The 21,197-nt window shown below is 40.7% G+C and overlaps 1 protein-coding gene across 3 annotated transcripts in view; it reads right to left on the minus strand.

Moving 5' to 3' along the window:
• The window catches only part of Znf462 (zinc finger protein 462), a 147,849-nt gene that overhangs the window by 14,824 nt on the left and 111,828 nt on the right, over positions 1-21,197 (minus strand). For all 3 annotated transcript variants that reach the window (XR_001175336.1, XM_013023353.1, XM_013023352.1), the window contains exons 8-10: positions 18,499-18,766; positions 16,832-16,968; positions 6,680-6,903 (exon numbers count right to left, since the gene is read on the minus strand). Coding sequence is in view for 2 of the 3 variants with exons in the window: in XM_013023353.1 (XP_012878807.1) it covers positions 6,680-6,903; positions 16,832-16,968; positions 18,499-18,766 (629 nt within the window). In the remaining variant the exon portion in view is untranslated. The remainder of the gene's footprint in view (positions 1-6,679; positions 6,904-16,831; positions 16,969-18,498; positions 18,767-21,197) is intronic.

Raw genomic sequence — 21,197 nt, forward strand, 5'->3', positions numbered from 1 at the left:
CACACACACACACACAACTGTATGCTCATCCTTGTGAGTGCTTGATAACCCCACATTCCCCATGAAGGCCACTAAGCTAGAGGATGGTGAAGTCAGCTGTGCAGACAACCAGAAAATACTGAAATGCTGACATGTGCAGATGCCCTTCCATGCTCAGCTAACATGCAACCTTCACATCTTGGTGCTTCCATTTGTCAGTTTTTAACCACTCAGCAAAAAGGTCCAGATTTGTTCTTAGTGGGTATTTCCATACTTCTGGCTTATTCTAAGAATTAAATGATTTACAAATGTTAATAACAGTTATTATGGTTATAACTGTTGATTATCATGTGAAAGTGGATGATTTGCAAATATTAGTATTACCTCCAAATAATATTATTTGGAGGCAGGGCTCAAGTGGTACAGTGCCTGTTTAGGAAGCACAAAGCCCTAAATTTAAACACCAGTCACACACACACACACACACACACACACACACACACCCTCTATTACCAAGTTGAACATACATCTTCATATTGTGCAATCTAGTCTTATGAGAAAGAGAGACATAAGCATGTTTGTGAATGGTAGAATGAAGTGGGCATTCGCGTCTTTTCTCACTGAAGTCATCAGTAGAGGAAACCAGAGAAGAAAGTCCACAGAACATTTCTAGAGTCTCAAGTCTGAGGATTCTTTCTCGCGTTTACTGAACATGTGTATCTTCAAAAGGAAATGATGTCAGTCAAGAGGCTTGTGTTACCTAACATTGCATGTCACTGTTTGCCTCTTATATCACCAGTGACCATTGGTCACAAACTAAAAGGGGCAGTGCCATGAAAGTATGAATGATAACAGACAAGCAGACAAGGGTCAGAGAAGTACATGTTCTAAACTTTCTGGACCACACAGTCGCCTAGCTTTTTTCACTCAAAGCTAGTGCTCTACAACTTGAGCCACAGCTCTACTTCCAATTTTCTGCTGGTTACGAACTCCCTGCTCAGGCTGGCTTTGATCGACAATCTTCGTATCTCAGCCTCCTGAGTAGCTAAGATTATAAGTGTGAGCCAGCTGTGCCTGGCTATGGGATATTGTTGACACTGTGAATTTCACTGGCACTGAAAGTGGAACAATTTCATTGAAGAACTAAAAAGGCTGGAGATGCCTTGAACTGAATGTTCTCTCACTTCTGCAAAAACTGGCAAAAAGAAAAGATATGAGGTTATTAGAGTTCAGTTGCCTGAGGCTCCATTTGTATAAAAAATTAAAAACATTTCAAAGTAAATTCAATTAGTGAATGTGTATTGCCTGAATAGACTATCTTTCTAAATTTAATATAGTGAACATGACAATTTTATGAGCAAACCAAGTTAGAGATAATATACTTTTATGTTCCTTAAACTGGCAAAGAGGCTTTAGAACCATAAAGAACACTAACAAGGTAATGCATATATTTAAATTTACTTCCAAACATAAAGGTATGTGTGTTTTTGAATTGTATGAATTGCAAAGTTTGTGTTCCCCTCCTCCTAAAACTTTATGGTTACTAGCACTGTGAAGTGTTCATCTTTCATAGATTTGTTTTAATGCATTGCATTAATGATCAATATAGCACTGTGTATATGTGAGACCGAGAGAGCTATAGAGAAAGACAGAAAGAGAAAGAATAAAAGAAAAAGGAGATGGGGAAGGAAGACTGAGAGAAAATAAAATATAAAATAGCCTTCTAGAAAATCTAGTGAGATCAGAAAAAGATGGAGTGAAAGGAGTCAAGGGATGATACAATAAAGCAGCCTGCACTGTTTACTTTAGATCCTAGGAGATTACACATGACTCCTTGTCAGGTGGCTCAAAGATAAAGGCGAAGGAGAACAGGATTTTGTTTGTCCCTTACAAAAATGAGGGTTCTGATTGTCATCCCTTCTCTTCTGCACTCTGGCTTCTGAGGATAAACATGGCTGCCTACATCAAGTGCACTTGACATTTTGGTTCTTAAACGGAATGATATATCTGACTTCAAGGACCCTTCCTGCTGTTACCAGAACTCATCCAACCCATGAATGAACGATGTAGTCTGACACCTTTGGAGATGTTCCTGAGCTTTATAACCTTGACAGGCAGAATTCAATGTCCAGTTTGAATGTTCAGCTCTTTCTAGTGAAATCTTTTGGCTGAAAACAAAAATACATCCTATAATATCTTATAGATACTTTTTTTTGTTCTCTCCATAGCTCCAAATCACTTTGGAGAAGCAATGAATTCATTCATTAGTCTAGATAACAAACAGCTTCAAATCAGCTAATCCTATTTATAATGAGCAATGCACTCAAAGCATAAATCTTACTGAAAAGGCAAGTGAGTAGACACTGACTTAGAACTACTATGTTTATATCTTATTTTTAGTAGTTCTTATGTTAATCTGGATCTTGAGTATCTTATTGATCTATTAGTTCCAAGGATTTAGCTTTACAATCAAAGAAGGCAGAAATGAACATGCACATCGAAGATTTAACTACAGGTTTGAGGTTAGGGTGTTAAGTTATAACTTAACTTACCATAAAACTCATCTATTTTAAATGAATCCAATTACTTTTACTTCATGCATTTTGTCTAATCATCTAAGCCTCATCCAATTTTAAGTACACTTTTGTCCCTTTGGGGAGTTCCTTCAAATCCCCACACCCTATCTTCAGCCCTAGGCAACCTCTGAGATGCTTTGCTTTCCTATAGATTTATCTATTCTTGAAATTTCATGTAAACAGAATTAAACCCTATGCAGTCTTTAGTCTCACACTACATAACCTGAGATTCACCCATGTTGTTAAATACTTATAGCTCGTTCTTTCTTATTGAGTAGTTTTCCATTAGATGGATATATACCATGCTTTGTTTAGCCATGTACTTTCAGAATTGGGTTGTTGGGTCAGATGGTGATTGTATGTTTAACTTTTAAACAATTGTAAAGTTACTCCAAAGTCATTTTCCATTCCCACCAGCCATGTATGAGAGTACCTTGTCCCCATGTCCCTGGTATTACTGTCACTCTTAAATTTCCCATTCTGACTGCTGGCCTTAATTCTCATTGCTCTAGCAGTAAATGACATTGAAAATCTTTCAATGAGTATGTACCCATTATGGTATAATAGATCTCAGTATATTATGGTCACCAGTATATCTTCTATTGCAAAATGTCTGTACAAGTCTTTTGCTCATTTTGAATTGAGTTGCTTATCTTCTTGTTACTGACTTTAAGAGTTCCTTTCTTATACAAATATTTGCTTCCAGTCTGTTGACATCTTTTTATTTTCATAATGGTGTCTTCCTAGATCAAAAGTTTAGTTCAGATGAAACTCAATTTACTGATGTTTTAAAATGTCCACAGCTTTTTTTTCTTATTACTATTCTTCCAGAAGTTAAAAAAATCATTTTAGCTCATGTGTGTATGATTGATTTTGATTGAATTTTTGTGTAGAGTTTGTGTAAATCTAATTCTTTCAGCCTCCATTTAAAAGAAAATAAAAACCTAAGCATCAATTGACCACACATGTGACAGTCTTCTGAGATCAGGTGAGACTGGGCAAGTTCAGGTGGTATGGCTGTAGACTATATGTGACAATCTATTCCTGGACTTTCTGTTCCATTAATCTATGTGTTCACCAGCAATATCCTCTCTTAAGAACTTGATTTACAGTAAGTTTTGAAAGCAAGAAGGGAAGGTACCCTGACTGTTATTTTCCCACACTGTTTATTCTAGATTGTTTACATTTCTGTATACATTTTAGAATTATTTTGTCAATTTCCACCTTTCTGAGTGTTTGATAGAGACCATGTCAGATTTATAGATCAATTTGGGAAAAATTACCAATATTGAATTTTCTAATCCATGACATGGTATATATTACAGTAATTTCCTAACACTTTGCATTTTTCAGTGTTTAGTTCTTGTGGGCTTTAGGTTGAATTCATTCTTAAGTATCTTATTCTATTTGATGAGATTCAGGTTGTCTATTACTATATATATAATAGTATAAATGATTTTATATATTGAATTTATAGCCTGTCAACTCATTAAGTTCACTAATATCCAAGTAGATTTTTATTGTGGATTTTCTAATTAACAAAGATCACACTGTCTGTAAATAAAACTACTTACATTTCTTCCTTCTCAATTTCAGTGACTTTAATTTCTTGTTTTTGCCTTTAAGTCCCAAACTTTCATATCTGAATCATCAGCAAACTTCTTTAGTACCATAACAGTTATCTATCCTTCATGAAGAGATTTGAATAGCTTCCATCTTAATAAATTATTATTTTTAGCTAGCGAACAGTAACCATTTGCCTAGAAAAACTCAGTTTCAATATTGCTGCCATCTCTATTTACAAAATAGTATTTGGACAGTTATTTCAAAACTTGAATTTTGTACTCATCATTTAGGAAAAAGAATGGAAAATGAGAAAAGTACTGCTGTCAGTAATAAGCTGGAGTCTCATTAACTTAACAACAATTGAGACAAAGAGGAAAATCATTAGGCGTGCTGAAAGTGGCAATTCTTTAGCCTCAATTAGCTCCTTGTTGGGCTTAATCAGCTGGTCAACCATGAGAAAGAGTAAAATTATAAGGACATAATATGACTTAGTGCAAATATAACATCAAAGACTGTCTACAATGCAAGGCATAATTAGTGATTTCATAACATATCTCAGGTCTTTGAGAATATAACTGGCGTTATGACAGACACATCTTCCGTTGTATTTGAGCACAATTTAATTAACAAATATTCTGTGGAACAGAATTCCCCCTGTCAAAGCAGGGGAAATGCAAGCACTACACTTGATCTTGCAGAGTTTCTGAGACTGTTTAAGAATTCCCACTTAAAAATCAGAAGGCAGGTGTACAGATACAAGTAAGATGTGCTTCTCAAAGCACAACCAATAAATGCAGACAGGTCTTTAAACTCAGGTCTGCTGGTTCCAAAAGCTCTAAATGGAACCTCTACTTTTCTGGGTAACTCGTTTCCCTGATCTGTATTTCTAAGTCTCGGCCTTCTTCCCACTGCTCAGGAAGCCTTTGGTGCCACATCTGGTATGATTTCTAATATTCACTAGATTTCCTCACCAGCTAACAGGCCATTTGCTGCCCCCAAATGCCAGCCTGACAGCTTTAACACTACAATAAAAAGATGGCTGCATAAGTAAGCTACATACAAACAAACCCAAAAGTTCTAGTTTGGAAGGTGAATGATTTGCCCTTGAGTTTGGGTTAGAAATGCTCAGGAAGTTTGAATAAGAATGAATATTAAAATTTCTAACTGAAGTAATTCCTCTCCTCTTTGCTTTCACTTTTTTTTTTTTTTTGATAGACATTAGAGAGTAAATGCAGTCTAAAGCAGAAAAGTTACCGTAAAGCTGGGCCATTGTAGACAGGAGAAAAAGCTCAACCTCTTTTCTCAACACCCCATTAGATACATGCCTGACACCAAACTCTTGTAACTTGCATTTGGAAGATCAGCAAAGCCTTCTGCTACTGACAAGACAGTTTAAGAAAAAAGGAAACAATATCAAATGTGTTTCTTGTTGGATCTTAAGCGAAGACACTACATGTTTTAGCTATTGATGAACTCTTCCTCTACTCAGGCAATATACAAATCATCATCTAAGTTCACCCTGGGCCAAATAAACCCTGTGAGGTGAAGAAGCCATTCTGATTGAATCCCCTGATCGGCAAACACTTGGAAAGAAGTTTTATGTCTTGTATTAAAAATTAATTCTCTTCCCAATGTCAAGCACATGTTTTATGATGCTTAAAATATTTAGATACATACAGTAGTTAGAAAAATATTGGAAACAACCCACAAGATTGGAGGACATGGTGGTATATCAATCAGATACAATGGGAGTTAGCAACAATGGCTCACCTTTTTTTTTTAAATAAAGTTTTATTAGCAGTTGTGCTCGCTTATCTATGTATCACCGATATCTGCTTTCTTGCTATAACAGCAGACTTGAGCATTTGTCTTCACTGAAGTCATAGGTAGCCTGTAAAGTCTAAAATATTTACTCTCTGGCTCTTTACAGAAGTTCTGCCAACCCTGTGATAACACATTTAAAATAAGATGACGGCAGTGGCGCTATGGCTCAAAGGGGCAGCACAGTAGCCTTGAGCAAAAGAGCTCAGCAACAGAGCACAGGCCCTGACCAAGAAAAAAAAAGATGAAAATATACTCTCGCCAGACAAAAAAAGAAATACATTATGGGGGAGGAGGGTCTGATTTCCATCATCTAAGCTTTGCCATGTTCAAAAATGACTTCCTATTTATTATTTTTTTTTTGGGGGGGTCCGGTCCTGGGGTCTGAACTCTGGGCCTGGGCACTGTCCCTCAGCTCTTCAGCTCAAGGCTAGCGCTCTACCACTTGAGCCACAACGCCACTTCCGGCTTTTTTCTTTTTGCTTAGTGCTAAGGAATCGAACCCAGGGCCTCATGCATGCAAGGCAAGCGCTCTACCACTGAGCCACCTTCCCAGCCCATGACTTCCTACTTCTATCACAATAGACAAATCAAACTTGCACTTTAAGCTTATCTCAGTTCCTGTCTCTTGTCTTGTGCAGAGTGAGTGGGATTAAATTCACCTGACTCCGGGCTTGGCCCCTCTCCCCACAGGAGTGCTCCACAGGGAGGCAAGCAAGGAAGTGTTGGGCAAGTACCTTATGCTCATCCCGAAGGTGCCCATCCAGCTCCTCCGTGTGCTTGCTCTCATAGTAGCAGAGCTGGCATTTGTAAGGTTTCAGCTCATTGTGCTTCTCGATGTGCTGCTGCAGGCTCTCGTCGCTGGAGCAGGTGAAAGTGCACTTGTCACAACGGAACACTACTCCCTGCAAGTATTTTGACAGTTTGGACCGGCATACTTCAATGGGGACAACTCGCTCTTCTGTGGAAACAAATTGAATGGAAAGTTGTGTGTTTTTACTGATGGTAGGCACGTCTCCCCCTCACCCCTTTTTTTGAATAGAAGAAGAAAACTGACCCATTCCCTTTTGCTACCTCTCTTGGGTCTGGATCCATGAATGTCACACACACAGTGCCCTCCTCCTATTCACCCAAACCACACATTCCACTAGCACCAGCTTCTTCTGTACTTGATTCCCCAGAATAACCTATACCCAGAGGTAGGGCACACTGAAAAGTGCTAAGTCCTGAGTGGAGGTGATTCAGGTAGGGGTGGTATGGATATGGCCACCATTTTTTTTTAAACTAGATTAGTGACAGTAACCATCAGCATTGGCCTTCTTCCTAGACAACTGAGGGTAGAAATGTCTCTGGTACTACTAATGGGGTACCTATGTACCACTTCTGTTTTAGCACCTTCTTTCTAATACCTCTCCAACACTGCAGTTAACCCGATTTTTAGAATAAATTCAGCAAGGAGCAGTGTTTAAGTTATTCCCCAACACTCACAGATCGTGTCATCAGCAAAGCTGAGATGTCAACCAGAGTCAATGTCGCTATAAATATATTATTGCCATGATTTCCCATTTTCCCTTTGCAGAGAAGATTCTGCCCCTGTCCAGAAAGCAAGTCTATCTCTAATCTAGTAGTAAAGGCATGAAAACCAAGAAAACTTTTCTTCCTTTCACTCCAAGGCCAAATCCCAACTCTGAAGAACCCACAAAGAAAATGGCTACAGGCAACTTGAGGGGGAAGTAGGGTTGCCACAGGAGACACAAAGGACTTGTCTCTCTCCAGACAATCTGTAATCCGATTGGCATAATAGAAAAAAAAAGGAAAAGAAAAAAAGGGAGAGAGAGAGGATTTGGGTGTCTTGCCTGCTAACACACTAAATGCTGTTAGGGTTGGAAATGCGTGTGCTTGTTTACTTTGCACTCTCTCACCCTTGTGTTTTAACTGCTCAAATTAAATTTCACACCAGTCTGCCCAGAGTATCGGCGCACACGCCAGATATCCATAACCAGGATAAAATTAAAATCTGTGCTATTTATGCAAGAATCAAATATAGCATGTGTGTTTTCATGCTGTGTCTGGATTTCAGAAGACTGAAAGTTTACAAATGGACGCACACAACATATACTTAGATTATTTAGAAAGAGCAATGTATTATTAAATCAAGAAAGCGTGATTTTTTTTTTCTCAGAGTCACTGAGCAGAAACATTCTTAAGAGTTTCAGTCTTTATCACACTGATGGGTCTGGCTCCTCCAGTCTTCCCTTTGTTGTTGGACTGTGTTCAGATCCTGGCGAATTTTCCTGACCCATCACCATGCTTTGGTCTCTACACAATATTCTAACTGCAGATCAGACATTGCCTTGGGAGCCCTTGAATGTGTGCACTTCACTGGCCAGCAAAATGCTGGAAAGAGGGTGCTTAGAAGGTGGTATCTATGTAATACTTCCTGGAGCTCTAATGCATATGTTATTTTCCCTATACAAAGAGTCAGTTGCTTATTTAGAAATATAAATATTTTTAAACCCGAAGTATAGCAGACAGCTAAGAAACACATGATTATAATGTAATCCACACATTTTCTTAGAATAGCAAATGTTTAACAGTCTTCTAAACCATTCAGTTCCACGCAAAGGCTTTGGCATAAACTAGTAAGTCTTAAGGAGCCCATGCTAGGATATTCTATTCCCCTAGCTTAGGATGACTTCACAGTTGTATGATTGACATTTGAGAGCAATTCTCCGTTGTAAGGATGATCCTCGGCATTGTACAGTGTTTGTCAGCATCTGTGGCTTCCACTCATCAGAAGCGTCTAGCATTCCCTTCTCCCCAGTCATGACAACTGAACATGCTTACAGACTAATGTACTCAGAGGAGGCAAGATTGCCCCCAGCTGAGAACCACTGCTCTAAGCAAAGTGTAGGGCATGAACTGTGACTGCTCTGTACATGTAAGGCAGCCCTGAACATAACCCAAGAGCAAGGTGGTATCCAGGGCTTGAGGAGTGGTAGGATCAATGAGGGAGAAGGTACACACGGGGACACCGAATTCATGGGGAAGGCTGACATGAGTTTCCCTGGCACAGGCCTGAGGCTGCAGCCCCCTTGTTCTTTCTACATTTGTTGCTGATTTGTATCTTGACATGTCTACTGCTTTCTCTTTTGTTCTTTGGCTCTGGCCTGTCCCGTCTGCCCTGGATCTGTCAACTTCAGTGGAAATGGAGAACAGCTGGGTATAATTTCCCACATAACGATGCCCAAGACGCCGTCAGGACAGTCATTCAGCCACTCACCAGTCTTCACGTCCTACGATAAATGATCGGTTCTTTCAGACCTTTTTTCAGGTCTGCCTTTCAATTCCTCTACCACCTTGGTGAGTTTTCTTTTGCAGTTTCCAATTTCACTCTATGTATCCAAGTGAGTTTTACACAAAGTTACGAGCACTCAGAAGAATGCCCTGGAGTTCAAATAGTAATAATTAATGTAAAGAAGAGTACAATTTATTAAGTGCACTGTTTGATGCTCTCATCAGGACTTTTAAAAAACTTCTCGTGATAGCTGATAAAGTCAGGGGTCTTTTCTTCAGGTGACTTGGAAACTGAGAAGTCATCAAGCAAGCTACTTCCTCAAAATCACATTTCTACTTTAGCACAAAGCTGTAGCCTGGGTACGCAGATCTGACCGCATCCAGCATACTTCCTCCTTCACCCCTGCTAACAGTTTCCCTGGGACATCTAGTCTCCATATGTGTTCATATAAGTCTTTTGTTCCTGTTGTTTTATTGGGTGTGGCTGTGAAAGGCCTTGAACTTAAGGCCTTTGCACTCTTGCGTGACCATTTAAGGCTGGCACTCTACCATTTGAGCCACACTTTCATTTCGTTTTTTGATGACTAATTAGAGCTGAGTCTGATGGATTTTCCTGCTAGGGCTGGCTATAAACCGCAATCCTCAGATCTCAGCCTCACAGTGTGAGCTATTGGTGCTTGACTATTTTTAATATTTTAAAACATACAAAAGTCCAGATTCCCAATGTAACTATTTATACCTGAGTGTCTCTCAACGTTTTTCTGGAATTACTAAATGGCCACTTCCCTGCTTATTTACTCTGAATGTAAGACTTCTTCTTATTTCCAAACATAAGACCTCATAAATGGACCCTGTCTCTTATTAATAGGAATTTTTTTAAAAAGATAATAATAATATTGATGATGTCAGAAAAGTTCACTTTTTCTTGTTTCTCAAAACCTGGCTAACACGAACAAGACTGGCAAATCAAAACAAAAACAAACCAAGATAAACTTTGAAAGGTGGGCAAATGATAGGCAGGGTTTTCTGAATGAGGTTATTCATTACTGAAGCAAGTGAGGGACATAGAGTAAAGGACTGGCATGTTTCCGGGTATCAACTGGGCCCTGCCTTGGCCAACAGTGCCCAGGACTTTTTTTTTGTCCTTGTGGGGACAGTGACTGACAACTGTGTGTTTTCCTTGACTTCACACCTCTCACAATTACCTTGAGTAAGAAATCAAGGCCTGATTCACATTCACTGTGACTCCATCCCTAGCACTGTCTGCAAACAATATTATGACTTCATTAGTTGGCCCCAAGATAGACTGTGTCTTATGTCTTAGTACTCAGAAGATATCTGGTGCTTCAGGGGAGGGAAAATCTGAGAAGCTAAGAGCCACTGTCCTGGAACTCAGTGGGAAGACCTGAAGAATTACATCTACAGAACTCACTTCTACCCAAGTCAGCAGCAAACACAACGGACTACAGCACGACCAAGAAAAAATTCTTCCTCACAATATAAATCACAAAATAGATGAGTTTTCTTTTCAGAACATGCCAAGTATAAATGAGGCAAGAAGAGATCTGGAAGCCCTAACCTCCAGCAAACTTCTATACAAATGATTGTCCTAGTGGATTGAGTCCTTCTTTGGACTGAACCAACGACCCCTCTAATAACACTATTATTTTTAAAACCATCCTACTTAAGGGAGGAACCCAAAGGCACAATGTCTCTGTGCCTCTGAACATATAAAACAATATTTATCAAAGTGAATTACAGGAAATGGAAACAAGGCTTTTTGTTTGCTTGTTTTTGTTACTTTACAGCTGTTGTTGGTGAAGATGGCATTGTCTGTTTTTGCTTTTTGGTTGTTTTTTTTTTTTTTTTGCTTGTTCCTGTTCCCCCACTCTCTTGTGTGCTTGTTTATCTATCTTTGGGGGTGATAAAGAGTGACACGGAAATGGAGGGACAAAGAGTGAATAAATACAGCAGTAGACACTCGAGAATGAACTATACAACTTGTGGGAAAGAATGAGAAGGAAAAACTGGAAGAGAAAGGAAAGGGGGTGATACTGCCCTACAAGAAATGTACTCACTACCTGAGTTATAAAATGGAAACTCCTCTGGACATCACCTTACAATAAAAAGTCTATACCAAAACAACCCATACGAAACTAAAGCCCCAAATAGATACACACATGCAGATATGCACACCATTTCCTGATCAAATAAATTAGGGGAGACAATGACTTCTACCTTTAAGACCCAGTTAACATGTAGCATTTGTCTACTCAGTAGAAAACCGAAAGTGAACATGGTGACTGTAGACTAGTAGCAACGATCACCCAGCTACATAATGCAAATGTTTACAAAGCTGTATTACACCCTTAAAATCTAATCTACACTCAAAAATTTAAGATCACTATAGAATACAAGGCATATATATATTGTAAAGTCAAGCATGAGGCACTATGCTTTCAATGGGGATAAACTCAACCGAAATTTACTCATGATACTATGTTAATCATCTCTCCATTAAAAGAGGGCTAGTATACAGTGGGCATTCAATAAACAGATCGCTCAAGTGAAAACCCACCAACTGTCATACCAGTAACACTGTCCTTGAAACTACACTCTCAGGGCTTCCATTTTTCCTAAACTCATTAAATCATGGCTAATCTCACCAAATGTTGATCTGACCTAAGTCTATACAGTCTCCAAAGTAGCTGAATCTACTAATCCCTCATTTCAACCTTATGCTGTTATATTAATTTGTCAAATATTTGCTCATATATAACAGGTGTTACATCAGTAATATGATGAAATTTGTTCTGGCTTTCTGTCTACTGAGCAAAATTAGTCTCCAAACCCTCCATAATTTGACAAAAACACGCCTGTGTGTGTGTGTGTGTGTGTGCGCGCGCATGTGTGTGCATGGGCCCATGCCATGTGACCATACTGGAGCTTGAACGCAGGGTTTGAGTTTTGTCCCTGAGCTTTTGCACTCTACCATTTGAGCCACAGTTTCACTAGATTTTTTTGATGTTTAGTTGGAGTTAACAGTCTCAGACTTTCTTGCCCAGGCTGGCTTTGAACAGTGATACTCAAATCTCACCCTCTTGAGTAGCTAAGATTATAAGCATAAGCCACTGGTGCCTGGCTCAGAACATAAAACTAGTATGCCAATTATTCTGTTTAGATCTCACCATCTGCAAAGATGACTTGCTCCTATTGATGTTAGCAGCATTAAAATTGTTCTTTGCTCCAAGTAGTGGATAGAATAAAATCCCCCCCAACTCCGCCCCAAATGACCTTTATGGAGCAGATGGTGTTTGTGAATGTAATTAAGATGGGGCCCTACTGGATCAGGATGACCCCTAAATTCAAAGATGAGCATTCTCCTAAGAGAAGGTACAGAACAGGAAATGAGGTCTAGGGATGTGGAGATGTGGTTATGAGCTAAAGGATGCCATGGAATGCCAAGGATCCAGGGAGCCATCAAAAGCTGAGGCAGAGAAGGATTCTTCTGGAGTTTTCAGAGGGAACACAGATCTGTTGTCAACTTGACTTTGTACATCTAGCCTCTAGAACTGTGACATAGAATGTACTTTAAGTGATGCACTTGGTCCAAGGAAATTAATATACCCAATGTTAGCCTTCCCTTCCAGTTGCGGTGTTCTCATGACTCAGTTTAAAAGCCATTCTTGTATTCCATCTTTTTTTTTTAAGCTAAACAGAAATAAAACTCCTAGATTTTTACCACTGAAGATACTGTGAATGCTTTCTTCTCCCTGAGGAGGACAGGTGCTGGGTATTACATACTCTACCAAGCAAATAATGAATGCTTGCTGAATGCATGAACAAACAATAGCATCCTTTTTGCCATGGCTGACACAAATCACTGATGAGTTCTCATTTCCCTTGAGTTAAAAGGATTCTCCTCCTTATCTAAAAATGTATCATTGTGTCTCAACCAAACCAGAGAGAGAGAGAGAGAGAGAGAGAGAGAGAGGAAAACTGTTCTTGCTAGTAGTAGCTCTGTCTCAGGAACAGTTCAGAAATTGTTTTTCTTGCCTTTCATCCCAAGGATTTTAATTAACTAAGGCCTCAGAAAGATCTCAGACTACAGACCCTAGAGACCAAAGATGTTTATTCATCCATGGAACAAGAAGTGTACAGGTGCAAAAGGAGCCACATCTTGTTACTATGAGACCCATTCTAGTGCCAAAGCAAAGGCAGACACGTGACCGTGTCTGCTGGCATGTCGAGCCAGCTTTCCACTGAACTACTGTTGAGTTGAGATGGACATCAAAGCCAGGTGGGGACACAGATGGCTGATTCAGCTGTCGTGCAACCCTCTGCGATCTGGGGATCAGGGGTCCTGGTCTCAGACCTGTAGCCCCCATTGCTAATTCTGTTTTCAGATCCAGCTAGCACAGTCACCATCAACTCAATAAGGTGATACCACCCTCCCAAGGGTTCTTGTGGTTCAAGGCAAGAGGCTGTGGGTCAGACACACTGGAGTTACTGAGCAGTCATTTGATCTTAGCCTTTCAGAACTTGACTTCTCCTTTGTCATGAAGGATAGCAGTCCTCTACACTATGAAGGTTTCTGTGAGCATTCTGTATGACTCATCTAGTACAGTGCTTGTGATCCAATGATGATCACTGTTGTTATTATTAATGTTGCTACTATTCTGATAGTCCTGAAATGCTCTTTATTTCAGAATGGTGAAGATCATACTTAGAAAATTATCACCCTAAGTGAAGCGACTGTAAACCCCTGGCCTGTAAGGTGACAAGACATAAGGTCAAAAGATGTTGGCCCAATGTCACTGCATGGGTTGTGTAACTGGTTAAATTTCTCCAGATTGAGTAACTCTAACCTGACCATCTGAAATCTGAAATCCAAACTTTCTTAGCATCAACAACGAAGTTAAAACATTTCTGATTTTGTTGGTACATTTATGATTTGGGATTACGGAAGTTCAATGAAAGTGTAAATAAATAATCCAATCAAACTATAAATTAAAAAAATTCAATTACCTTGCCCATGTAATTGTAACCCCCTCTGTATGGTATTTTCACACACACAAAAGAAAAAGAAAAGAAAGAAAGAAAAATCAGAGTCTGAAACATGACTGATGCCAAGCTGGGTAAGGGATTCTGAAACTGTCTTGTAGGTATGGTAGTAGGAACAACATGCACTCCAAGATAATCACTGGAAAAATGTTTCTCATTTCAGTATGTAGGATTCCTGAAAATTTCCTAAATAATCCTTGAAAAGTTCAGCTAGGTGTGGAGGCTCATGCCTGTACTATTAGCAGTTCAAGGGTCATGGCATCAGAACGATTGTGGTTTGAAACCAGCCTGGGCAAAATGTTCAAGAGACCTCATCTCAACCAATAAAAAGGCTGGGCATGATCATGTGTTTCTGTCTCTCCAGCTGTGTGATCACAAAGGCAACCTGTGCAAAAAAGCAAGATCTTATTGGAAAAATAATAAAAACAAAAATGCTCAAGTGGTAAAATGCCTGCTTGGCAAGCAGGAGGTCCTAGAGCAACTCTACCACCAGAAGCAAAAACAAAAAACCCTAAGCAATACTCTACATCCAGTTGGTTCTGTTCATTCTCACAGGAAGGCAGGAAATTCAGGGCCAAATCCGCAGTCAGGGCTAACAATGATAGGACCTCTTGTATCCATGAGGTCTCCACAGTACTCCACAGCTTTTCCAAACTGTCTGCTGTACTTTTCTATTGGTTGCATTTTTATTTTCCATTTGCTTTAATTCCTCATTTGTTTTTAATTCTACAGCTCTACAGGAATTCTTTAAGCTGCCTTAATTCTTTTGTGAAGTGAAGCAGACCACAAATAAATACACTAAATTAAAAACAAAAACCTTGGCCTCTCTCACCCTCAAGTTTCTCATATGTAAAACAGAAATCCAAGTGAGAACAACACTGCTCACCAGGGCAGAGACAGAAGTGATTGAAAGCAACTCTTAATCGAGTAAGTATTCATGACCTTCATGTGGAATCTCTCTTTGCTGCCCATCCCTCTTCCCTAAAATCTCTACTCAGTGAGGGCAAGACACTGAGCTCATGATACATCAAAGCTCGGATCCTGCCAGGCAATAACATGGAAAAAGAAAGGAAGTGACCACAGCTAGCAAGGACTCACCATTTCTGCTCACTCAGCACCAACTCTAGGGATGGCCTCCACCCAAGCTGGGCTGGGACCCAGAGCCATGGCAACACATGGACTGCGGGGACCGGAAGCCAGGTGACTAAGGCAGAACTCCAGGGGGGAGTTCTTGGGCCAAGAATGCCTGCCTAAATGTTGCTGTGCTGCGTTGTGCTATCCAGCTTGCAGGTGGATGTCTCAGCCAGCAAGCACCGGGGCACACTAGATGCTGAGCTTGCCATGTGGTTTGTAGCAGACTCAGGGCATGTCAGGCAGTGTGCTGGCCAAAGGTAGTGAGTGGCTCAGAGAAAACAGGGGCTACCTTACAAACATGGCCCAAGAGCCAGCGTGTCACAGAGAGCAACAGCAGGAGAGTAGATGATGTGCATTGATCAGGCCTGTACAGTAAATACTGAAACATATTCCCAGGTTAGGGGCAAAAGAGGACAGGAAGAGTATGAAAGGAAGGGAGGGAGAGAAGAAATGAAGAATAAGAGATGGATTCATCAGGAGATGGATATTCCAGAAATCATTTTCTCCTGGCCTACAGATTGAATCTTTTCAAGTAGGTTCTATGTAATCATATTTTCCCTTCCAATTCAAAGAAAGCATTGTTTGACAAGAGTAGCTCAAAGAAAACCTAAAGTGAGCTGAGCTTGGTGGTACATGCCTGTAATTTCAACACTCAGGAAGCTAAGTCAAGAAGATCATGAGTCCAAGGCTAGCTTGGGTCATGTAAGAGAGACCTTGTCTCAGCAAACCAAATCAATAAATAAAAACAATCAAGATGGACTTAAAACTACAGTTGATCACTGAGAGCCAATGTTTTACGTAAGTATGGAGCTCAACTACTCATAGAAATCATTTCTATCTCTTCCTAAGTGAGAGGTTAAACATGGTAGTATTCAAAACCAGTGTTTTAATCTAATGCCCAGCCTAGGGAGTTCGTAAACTTTCATTGTTTCTGAATTCTTTCTCCCTATCCATCTTCCTGCACATTTTGCTTCAGGAATCATCACGTTGGTCTCTGGCTAAAGAATGTCTCACAATCACGTAGCCCTTCAGGTTTTTCATTTGCCCCCATTCACCCTTTCTGTATCCCATTCCTTTCTCCCTGGTGGAGTCCCTTCTTTCCTAGGTTGTGGGTACCAAAAGCCCTCACCCCAGCAACCCTACTCTTCAGGAAAGGTGCATTAGGAGCTCACCTACCCCCTTCACTTCCCTCGAGGAGGAGGAAAAATCTCTCAGCAGGAAAGTGGTTGCATTTTTTTTTTCTTAAGTCACTTTGCCTGTGTCAGTGGTTGTCCTGATTCTTGCCTACAGCAACAGGGACTCAGGCAGAGGAGGTTGGTGGGACTATGGTCCTGAGGGAGGATTTATAGGATGCCACCATGCTGCCATGGAAACTGAGTCAGGCAGTGCCTTACCTCGGTGCAGCACGATGTGGTCGATCATGTTGCGCTTGTATTTGGTGTGATAGAGGCAGAGAGGACAGCGGAGATCTTTGGGACCCTCCTCAGGAACGGCTGAATGCCCAGCTTCCACGTGCATAGTAAAAGCAGATCTAGGAGACAGGGTGGGGAGAGCGGCCATAAGTGTGACGAAGGGTTCTCTCATGTGTACATCACTGCCAGCCACCCCACTGTAGGTGTGCACATGGGACTCTTCAGCTTGAGAAGGCCAAAGCAAAGCTAGGTCTCTGCTGACCATGAATTCCTTGGCCATTCAACTAATAGCTGACTGATAGCTGACCTTAGAAATACAGTGGCCACATCTATCAGGAAATTTTGTCACTTGCCTAGGATTAGGGTTTCATTTGAAAAGGAACAAATTCCCCAAACATCTTATTCTTGAAAATTAGATGATGCTTGTTAATAGCATGAACAAAGACCCTAAGAAGACCAGTTTCATGCTTGGGAGAAGGAAGGGCATTTCAAAGCTAGATTGATCTACCAATTGTCTATATGACTCTTCACAGATAGAGAGAGGGGGCGAAGGCATTCAGGTCATAATGATCAGCAACGGGACAACTCAATTCAGAGATGGTCCACGGCTCAACTCTTCAAAAACTTACAGAGCCTAAGCTGGACACTGGTGACTCATCTCTATAATCCTAGCTACCCAGAAGGCTGAGATCTGAGGACTGTGGCTTGAAGTCTGTGCCCAGTATCAGATAATATTATCTTCAGTTTACAGGAGGAAATGGAGACAGAGAGAGACTTATGACCTGTTTAAGGTGGCATGGCCATCAAGTGGCTGCGTATTCTCCACCTGTCACCACTGCCCACACAACATCTCACAAGATGTGATGAAATTGCAGGAGTTGAGATTATCTGCTAGAAGAACTCCACTTTTTCACTGAGTTCACCAATGCTGTCAAACACAGGGACAAGGAAGACTTAGTCTAGACTCAAACGATTTTTCTGTGCGATTGCTTCAGTCTAATCTTTTCAAGGCTGTGGGATTGATTCCTGAGGTGTCTTCAATGCCACAGTCTTAAAAATGAATTTTCTAGGACAGGAACAGAGAAGTCATAATTGCTGGATATTCTCTTTTGACTTACTTACTGAATTTTATCTCCAGGTGTTTCTTCTACCTTACCCTCCCCTCCCCAATAAAAACTAGTACATTTAAAGAAGTTAGGTGTGAACGTAAGCATCTCCAATCCCAGCACTCAGGAAACTGAGTCAGGAGGATCAAGTTTGAGGCTAGTCTGGATTGCATAATAAAACATGGTGTGCAAAATAAGAACTCTAACAGTTATAATAACTTTTTGAATTCAAATTAATTTTTTTAAAATAAGAGAGAGTGATATTTTCTGAAAATTGTACTGGGTCAGCGAACTGCTTTGTTGAAATCTCACACCACTCAGGAAGTTACTTGCTCTGAGTTTTAAATGCATTTGTCTTGATATAGCTCTTTGATCTTCCTACAAGTAAGCTGAAGCTAGCTTCCTTTGATGAAGACTGGTACCCAGCCTCCCTAGGATCCAGGCCAGGGCCTTCCCTGAGCTCTGGGTGAGAAGGGACCAGGCCAGAGTGGTGAGAACTGGAGCAAGGGTAGCCATTTGTCCTCCTATAGTTAAGCCACTTACTTAAAGCCTGTGTAAAAGGTGCAGTCTTTGCACTTGAAAAGCTTCTTCCCGCCATGCTTATCCCGGTAGTGGCGCCTGATGCTCTGGATGTAGCCAGAGGAGAATTCACAGAATTCGCAGTGAAGAACAGCTTCGCTTTTCTGCTCGGAGCCAGCAGCAGCCCCAGAAAGAGACACAGGGCTAACCCTGCTGTTGTTTCTCGCCAAGGCAGCTGACTGATAGTGGTTCAGCTGCTGCTGGACATCAGGGGGTTCGGAGTAGGAAGAGTCTGTGGAGAGATGAAGAAAATGACCCTAAGCACAGGGAACTCCGTGGAGGCGGGCTCCTGAACACTCCTGACATTAGAGACGTCCCCTAAAAGGTTTCACTGAGGTAACTGACAAAATAAACACATATTGAAGGTGTACACCCTGGTTTTACACACATGTACACTGTGAATCATTACAACACTGAATTAACGAAGGCAGCCACTTCCTCCACGGCTACTGTTCTTTGGTGTACTGTATAACTAACTGGGCATCTGCTTGAGATGACATTTCCCTCCCTCCTTTCCACACTGGTACTGGGGCTTGAACTCAAGAGCCTGGTCACTATCCCTTAGCTTTTTCATTTAAGGTTGGTGTTCTACCACTTGAGCCACAGCTCTACTTTTGGCTTCTTGCTGGTTAATTAGAGATAAGAGTCTCACAGATTTTCCTACTCAGGCTCTTTGAACTGTGATCCTTAGCTCTTAGCCTCCTGAGGAGCTAGGAAAACAGGTGTGAGCCACCTGCAGCCAGTGGGTGACATATGATATTTTCTAACTAAAAATCGGCACCAAGACCAGTGGAATCACCTGCCCAGGGTTGTCTGTGATCTTGATGTTGTTCATCTGCATCCGACAACCCAAAGCTGCCAAATGCATATAGGGAGGAAGTGCTGCCCTCTTTGATTCTGAATTTGAGGGTTCATGAAATTTAAAAATAAAATCCTGAGGTTAAGGGTTTCAAAGTGAAAGAAGAAAGTGAAGTGTTGTTTAAAGGACATTGGTCCACACTGGTGACATAAACAAACCACAGAGTCTACATGGGGAAGGAAGGTGGGTGATGCAATCTTTCTACTTTTGCAGCCCAGAATTATTCACACCAAACCGAATTAAAAAAAATAAAGTAAAAAAAAAAAGTCTTTCACAGAAATGCTCAAACACATGGCACTCACACAAATCTAAAAGTGCTTTATGCCTCCACACTCAAGTGATTTAAATTAAAAAATATATAAACACACACACACACACATATATATGTATGTATGTATGTATAAAATCCAATAGTGTTCTCTCCTGGAATAGATGTTTAAAGCTTAGTCAGCATTAAGATGGAGATTTATTCATAAATCCCATTAAAATGAAATTCCAAACAAGTTTCTCCGAAAGGTATTTACAAGTTTGCAATTTTGAGGAAAATGTCGGAAATGACAGGCATAAATCTTAACCGTGAGAAGAGCTGTCGGTGGCATGTGGTGGAGAAATCAGATCTGGAGAAGAGGAAAGCTGGAGATTCTTCTTTAAATAGGAGAGAGAAGTAAAAAGGAAAAGAAAACAGAGTGTGCACGAGACAGTAAAATATCTTGAACCCTTTTCCCACCACGTTGCTTAGAAAGTAGAGGTTAGAATCCAACAACATTGTCCTCCTCAACCTGCAGCTGTCCGTGAATGACACTGAGCAAATCTGTGCATACTACACAGCAGAATTCCAGTGTAACTCTCCTTGAAAAGAAAACAAAGGGCTCTTTTCTTAGCTTTTCATCGGGCAAGGGGGAAAGGGGACAGAAACTGTACAAGCTTCCTCCTGATTTGATGGACAGTTAATTTTCGAAAGCATGCATCCCCGAGGCAGGACATGGAGGAATTCTGTAAAACCCACATTTGATGAGACTACAACCACCCATCCTGTAGGCCTCTGAAAAAGAAAGCACAGAGCCAGAGCAATCTCCCTTATTATGGGGCCACCGCCTTTCTTCAAAATATTAAGATGTTTTCCTTCCTTGTTCTCTGCTTCGATCCTTAAGTCACATTCCCCAAGACTGAGGAGGAAGAAGAGGGGGAAAAAAACCTTTGCAAATTGTAAACCAATCTGCCATACAAGAAAATTAAAACAAAAGGAAACTTGAACGATCCCTCCAGGTCTCCATGGGTTCATTACCAGATGGAAAAGGGAAGACAAAGGAAGAAAGGATGACACAACTGGATTCCTTTGACTTGATTCTTTCATCTCCTTCTTTATTCTTCTAGCCTCCACCAATGAACCCGCTCAGGACCACAATAACGCAATTGTCAGCTCGTCATTCTTTCTTTCAATAGCAAGTTTGTTTACCATTTCATGGATTGTTTGAGGTTTTTCTGTTTAAACCCTCAGGACTCATTTCTGCTTAAATCATACACAAGGAAACACAAGATGCACTGTAGCTCTGCTGTTAACACAATTCTCACACCCAGCTTGACAACTGCCTCTCAGGAGCCTCAGAAAACCTAGTCCTCTTGGTGGTACTGGTCATAGCTCTGCAGAATAGAAACTCTGAAGGCACCAAGGCAAAGCCAGGTCGTGTTGTGCCAGATCTGTCCACCAGCCACAAATCCATCCGGAGACCAACACGACTCTCCCAAGGAATGGGCCATTCCTGAAGGAGCACCTGAAGTCGCCTTTGTGACCTAGCACACATAC

Source organism: Dipodomys ordii, unplaced genomic scaffold, assembly GCF_000151885.1.
Source record: "Dipodomys ordii isolate 6190 unplaced genomic scaffold, Dord_2.0 Scaffold67, whole genome shotgun sequence".
In the NCBI taxonomy this organism is placed as follows: domain Eukaryota; kingdom Metazoa; phylum Chordata; class Mammalia; order Rodentia; family Heteromyidae; genus Dipodomys; species Dipodomys ordii.